This window comes from Gastrolobium bilobum, unplaced genomic scaffold (assembly GCF_033153095.1).
Source record: "Gastrolobium bilobum isolate Gb01-03AN ecotype WA unplaced genomic scaffold, APGP_CSIRO_Gbil_v1 utg10432, whole genome shotgun sequence".
NCBI classification, from domain to species: Eukaryota; Viridiplantae; Streptophyta; class Magnoliopsida; order Fabales; family Fabaceae; genus Gastrolobium; species Gastrolobium bilobum.
In genome coordinates, this window is record NW_026896976.1 from 35,288 (window position 1) to 42,267 (window position 6,980).

The following is a 6,980-nucleotide window of genomic DNA, read 5'->3' on the forward strand; positions in this document are numbered from 1 at the left end:
AGTCATCTTGGCAACATGAGAGAAGGTTTCCCCATAGTCCAATATGAAAATATTAGTGTATCACTTGATTATTAAACGAACTCTGAGGCGGTCAACAGTGCCATCAGGACCTATCATGCCATTAATAGATTTTTGCACACATGCTTGGCCCAAAATAAATAATGTTTATGATTTTTTTAATTGTATTGATATTGGTTGTTGGTAAGCCTGCATCCACAGGATTTTTCTTGAATGACATTTACTTGAACAAAATTATATTAATCCTTTTTTGTCAACTTTTTTATGGGTTATAGTGAGTAATTTACATCTAATGAAGACAAATCAAGGAAGCACATAGCCTAAAGAACATTCTGTGCTGAAATCTGATAGGAGGGCGGAGGAGTTAGGACATTAATTAGGTGATCAATTTCGTACTGGGACTTAAAAAACGGGCAAACTCAATTACTTAATGGTTTGATTAGTTGATTAATTGATTAATTTAAGGGTTTAATGTTTTTGTTTTTGTTGTATAATTTTTTTTTTTGCCACACTCGCATAAAAATGAGTGGGTTCCACTAATCTATTCTTTTTTTTTTTCTCTTTACAATAGGATTTACTCACTTTTATGTGAGTATGATGGAAAAAAAATTTCTACAATAAAAACAGAAATATGTTTTCCTTAATTTAAACCACGTTATTAACCCAAAAATTGAAAAAGGTTACTCCTGCTAATTCTTTTTAATTCAACTCTTGCAAACTCTTATTTAGGCATACGTGGATTGTAAATCATAATATTCGTATATATCCCCTTATGAGACAGGCTAATATTTTTTAGCAACTCTTGGGAATGAGGGAGAACGTAATCCCTAATGGCTGGTCTGTTTTTTTTTCCGCAAATTGGATAAGCTCGAATTTGCTAAAATATTCATCCACCATTAGGTTGAATAGAAAGCCTTTGGTTTGAATTTGAAACTGAAAAGGATAAAGTAAGATTTCAAGATTATTAGCATAGGTTTATATACACGGAATTTTTTAAAATAAAATTGCAATATTAAAACCTTTAAGGTAATATATGGATAAAAATCATATATGGTATATTTGTTGGAAATGCCACAATTCATCCATTCCAACCGCGTTACAACTCACAACTCAACACACACACACAAATATCTTACACAAAGTTTCTTATATATTTTTGACTGTCTTTTTTAGGTGATTTATAAAAAAAATGGTTAATTATTCAATTTTATCGTTTTCTATACACAAGAAAAGGACACCTCTCTGCTATTTAAAACAGTTTACTACTTTAACTTATGGGTTTTATAATTCTCATTCAACATGAGAATTCAAATTTTCCTACACACCATTTGATTTTCGTGCTGACATGGGTTCTACATATAATTTTTTCTAACACATAGGTCCCACATGCTTTTTATCTCTACAACATGAGAATTGAATTCTCATTCAACATGAGAAAATCAAACCCCTTAACTCATACTTCTTTTATTAGGATGTAATATATTTAAAAAAAAAAAAGAATACTATGCAAATAATATGAATTTTCTTTCTTTTGTTTCTTCTTACCCATTTACTTCAATCATAGAAAAATAAAAATAAAGCCTAACTACTATAAGGGAAAGCAAAAAAGATTACTAAAATAAAAGCATAAGCCACTTTGACTAGTCTAATCTTATCACACGACACCATGCACTTGCCCAACTTAAGCGTGTCATAGCGTTGTACTTTTCCTTACTTATCCCATGCCAGTTAACTTGGCGCCTATAAACCCCCCTTTACCACACATCTTGAAACATCACAAAAACATCATTAACACACAACACCACTGTTATCTCAACCTTTGATGGCAACTCGCGTGATCCCTCCAAGAATCCTCAAGAAAATCCGTTACAACACCTCCACCAAGCCACTCAATTCCCCTCACCTCCCTTCCCTCTCTCCCGCCGCCGCCGCCGCCGCCGTAGTTCCTCCTTCACTCATCGACAAACCGCCGTCCTCCGCCACCATATATCCTCCCTCGTCGACAGTTAACTTGGAAGACGCCGAGAAGCTGTTCTCCTCCGTGCCAACCGCCAAGCTCCTCCGTTCCTCCGCCGTGCTCCACGCCACCGCGGTGGGGCCCATGGTGGACTTGGGAATGAGGGTCATGAAGTCCAACCTCGTCCAAAGGGAGGGACTGTCTAAGGATGTTGTGATGGCCACCATTCGCAAGACCTTCTACGACCACTTCTGCGCCGGCGAGGACGCCGCCGCCGCCGGCCGGAGCATACGGTCGTTGCACGAGACGGGCTTACGTGGCATGCTGGCATATGGTGTTGAAGATGCAAACGACAACGATGGCTGTGACCGTAACCTCAACGCTTTCCTGCACACTGTTGACGTTTGCAGATCCCTTCCACCATCTTCTGTGAGTTTTTTTACGTTCACCATACTTTATTGTGTTTTTTTATACAATTATATCCTAATGTGAAAAATAATAATTTTTTTGGTCATAAAGATATGTATATTATATAATATTAATTTATTTAATGCACTTAATTTGAATATAAAAAAAAAATACTTGCATAACTTGAATATACTTAAGTTAATTGTGTTAGATTAATTATATAATCAATAACTAAATAGAGTTTGAATGCTCTATATTTATGAATATAGTAAGGGTTTAGTGTATATAATTTAAAAGGACATAAGTTTTGTTCTTTTAGTGATTTACACAAAGTATCACCGATTATACTTTGTGTAAATTTGAAAAGTCTTTTTTTTTTCATTTTACACATCAACGATGTAACTAGGGAGAGAGAAAAAAAAAGTAACTTTTCATATTTACACAAAGTATAACCGGTCATATTTTATAGAGTAAATACCTTTTGGTCCCTAACAAAAAACACGGTCCCCCACTTTAGTCCCTTACAAAAATAAATTAGTCACTTAGTCCCTAACAAATTCAAAGTAGACCCATTTAGTTGAAATCGTGGTTCCTCACAAATTCAAAAAAGACCCATATTAGTCCCTCAAAAGGACTAAAATGGGTCCACTTTGAATTTGTTAAGGACTAACTGACTAATTTATTTTTGTAAGGGACTAAAGTGGCGACCGTGTTTTTTGTTAGGGACCAAAAATGATGTTTACTCTTTTTTATATAAATCACCTAAAAAGATACAAACTTTTGTCTTTTAAAATGATACTTCTTTTTCCTGTACATTAATGTACCTTGGACCATCAATTAGAGGGTTTTTGACCAAAAAAATATGAATTTAAAAAAAAATCCACCTGTTTAGTTCGTTGACTAAACGTTTTACCGGACTAATGCAGAAAGATGCGTTTCAGGTGGCTACGCGTTTAGTCGCGCACCTGACACATGCGCGTTTCTGGCTATGACGCGGCTATGCGACAGAATGCGTGCCTGAACATGACACATCTTGGTATTGTGCTGGTCAAACTTGTCAGAAAGGCGCACATGGTACAGACGTGTTCAAACGCGTCCCAAGTACTGACGTGTTCAGACTTGTAAAAAACGTGCACTTGTACAGACGTGTTCAGACACGTACCTAGTACAAACGTATTCAGATTTGTCAGAAATGCGCATGTGTCAGGTGCGCGACTAAACACTAGCCACCTGAAACGCGTCTTCTTGCATTAGTCCGGCAAAACGTTTGGTCAACGAACTAAATAAGTAGATTTTTTTAAAATCTGCATTTCCTAGGTCAAAAACCCTCAATTAGAGCACATGGTTTGGGTTTTGTGTGGTTGTGTTGCGACGTGTCTTGTTTTGTGTGGGTCCTTCGTAAATGAATGTGAGGGCCTGTTTGGTGTGATGTATAAGGCTTGATAGTATAAGCTTATACTATACGTTATGACATTTTCAGTTGTTTGGTGTGACCATCGTATATTATAAGCTTATACAGCAGAACCCCTTAATACATCAAAATGATGTATAACTTAATTAAGCCTAAGGAGGTGAGATTAGGCCTGATAAGGGGTTGATGTATTAATATTGCTTACAAGTACAATTTCCAAGAACTAATATATCATTTCAATATTAATGTATTAAAATAATTTATTTTAATATATCAATTTTAATATATTGGAGGATATTATTTTATACATTACCATACCAAACGCTGAATAATATTAAAATTTAATCAGGTCTTATACTATCAGGTCTTATACTATCAGGCCTTATCCTATACAATGCACCAAACATACCCTGAGGAATGTCTTATGGTGGGTCCAACCCAACTAGAGGACAATGGAGTGCATCTTTAGTACATCCATCGCATAGAATTGAATGCAATTTTTGGATTTTTTTTCTATGTACTACTGATAATACATATTTTTTATATAGTTAAAATAAAAAGTTGTTTTTTCTTTTCTCTCTTCGATACACTAGCAGCTGAGGTGGCACACTTTTATTAGTCGATTACACATACATATGTAGCACATTAGAAAATTCCGAGAACAATGAGGTTGGCAATTTCTCATGTTGCCTCTGCAAATGAACATGATCCGCTTTCATGCCATGGCTTAGGAATGAAAATTGGAAACTAGTCTTTAAATTTGATGTTTGCTCATGGGAGAAGACTTGATGCCGTGTCATGTCGCAGTGCTTGAAATCGAGCATGCTTTACCCATTTTTCATCTGCTTTTTGTGTGTGGTAGTACAAATTTAAATTTTGTGGTACTAATGGGTGCAAATTAAACTTTTTATAATGTGACAGGTGAGTTTTGTCATTGTGAAAGTTACTGCAATATGTCCTATGGCATTGTTAGAAAGAGTTAGTGATCTTCTAAGATGGCAACAGAAAGACCCTTCATTCATTTTGCCATGGAAACAAGATTCCCTACCTATTTTCTCAGAATCCAGTCCTTTATACCTCACACAGAAAAGACCGGAGCCTCTAACCCAAGAAGAAGAGAGTGATCTTCAACTTGCAAATCAAAGACTACTTGAACTTTGCCAAAGATGTGTTCAAACCAATATTCCATTGTTGGTTGATGCAGGACACACTTGGGTTCAACCAGCTATTGATTACTTCACATACTCTTCATCCACCATGCACAACAAAGATGACAACCCCATTGTGTTTGGAACCATTCAAACTTACTTAAAAGATGCCAAGGAGAGGTTGTTGCTTACAACAAAGGCAGCAGATAAAATGAGAGTTCCATTGGGGTTCAAATTGGTAAGGGGTGCTTACATGTCAAAAGAAACTAAATTGGCTGAGTCTTTGGGATATGCATCCCCAATTCACAATACCATTCAGGACACACACAATTGCTTCAATAACTGCTCATCATTTATGCTTGAAAAGATTGCCAGTGGACCTGGTTCGGTTGTTCTTGCAACTCACAATGTTGAATCAGGTACTTAGATATACACAAGGCTATTCATTTTCAGATGATATATATAATATGAGCAAAGCCATCATCTCAATTCATGTGTCTAACATGACATGAAATTGTTGTGTAGGGAAATTGGCTGCGGCAAAAGCACATGAATTGGGGATTGGAAAGGTGAACCATAAGCTAGAATTTGCACAGCTATATGGAATGTCAGAGGCACTCTCGTTTGGTTTGAGCAATGCAGGGTTCCAGGTTAGCAAATACATGCCATTTGGACCAGTAGAAATAGTTATGCCTTACCTTTTGAGAAGGGCTGAAGAGAACAGAGGGCTTTTAGCTGCTTCAGGCTTTGATAGACAACTCATAAGGTAAACTAAATATTTCATTTATTAACCTCTTAGCCTATGATAGAGGAAATATTTGCTTGACGATGTACTGACAATTCTCATTTTTTTTTTTTTTTTGCACAGGAAAGAGTTGGGAAGGAGACTAAAAGCTTCAATATTTTAAAGACTATAATCATATCTAGGATGTAGGCAGGCAAGAGAATTCGTTAACTTTTGTACAAATTAGAGAATTCTGTAATCCGATGGAATTGTGTATTCAGTGGAATGAAATTTGAATTACTATGATATATTTGTTGGAATTACATAAAGATCCGAAGTCTAAAAAATATATAAAAAAATCATAAAGCAAATAAACTAAATGACAAGGGAAAAAAAAAAGAGGTTTCATGACTTCAGTGATAAATATTGGAATTTATAACAATTTGTCCAATTAATAGAATGAGTTGGAATGAGTGACGCGTAAATCGATCTTTACATTATTCTAATTGGTGAGTTTGAGAGTTGAGCGTTTATTTAAGTTGGAACTGTCTCGCAATTGAAGAAGAGATAAGTCGTTGTATCTATTTTTTTTTGTCTATTTTTGTTTATTATTCTTTAATATCAATAGATTAGAATCTCAATTATTTTTATTATTTTTCTCTCTTATTGAAATTTTGATTTAATAGTATTGAAGAGTGATAGATAAAGATAAGCAGAAAAACAAAAACATATCCCACTGAAAAAATGAGAGAAAGAATAATATTTTATGAGAGCTTGAATAGGCTAAGTTCCTCGTGCTAGCTTGAAGATCATGTTAATTAGTTCTATTCACATGTCAAATTTAATATGAAAAATTTATTTTTGATGTAATGACGTTCTCCACTTGTAAGACTTAAAATTGATTTGGACAGAATAACATTAAATGCTGTGAACGGTGCAAGTAGGGGGTGTTAAACAAGTGAGGAGTCTTTGTCCAGCTCGTGTAGGTCTGACTTAATTTTTGTGTTTTGATTATTGAATTCAGACTTAAACTTGTATAAAAGCTTATTTAATAAAAATGGCTCAGGCTTCCATTCAAAAGTACGGTCTTAAAGCCCGTCAAACTGACTTACTAACTCTCTCTTTTTTATATTTTTTTTATACTAACCTAATTTTCACACTCATCGTCTCGCTCAGCCCATTAAGCCATCAAGCAACTGTTTTCTGTCATTCTTTTCGTCGAAGTCATCTCTAAGCATTTCACCATTCTCTCATTGAAAATCTCTGTTCGTCGGATCCTTCAAGGATGTTGTCGCTCGGAACTTTGACATCTCC

General features: G+C 35.3%; 1 protein-coding gene across 1 annotated transcript; it reads left to right on the top strand.

Moving 5' to 3' along the window:
* Positions 1-1,784: 1,784 nt before the first annotated feature.
* Positions 1,785-5,949, top strand: LOC133303159 (proline dehydrogenase 2, mitochondrial-like). Its single transcript, XM_061503037.1, has 4 exons — positions 1,785-2,404; positions 4,716-5,361; positions 5,468-5,708; positions 5,811-5,949. The coding sequence occupies exons 1-4, from the start codon at positions 1,841-1,843 to the stop codon at positions 5,848-5,850; spliced, it is 1,491 nt and encodes a 496-aa protein (XP_061359021.1). The 5' UTR covers positions 1,785-1,840; the 3' UTR covers positions 5,851-5,949.
* Positions 5,950-6,980: the final 1,031 nt, after the last annotated feature.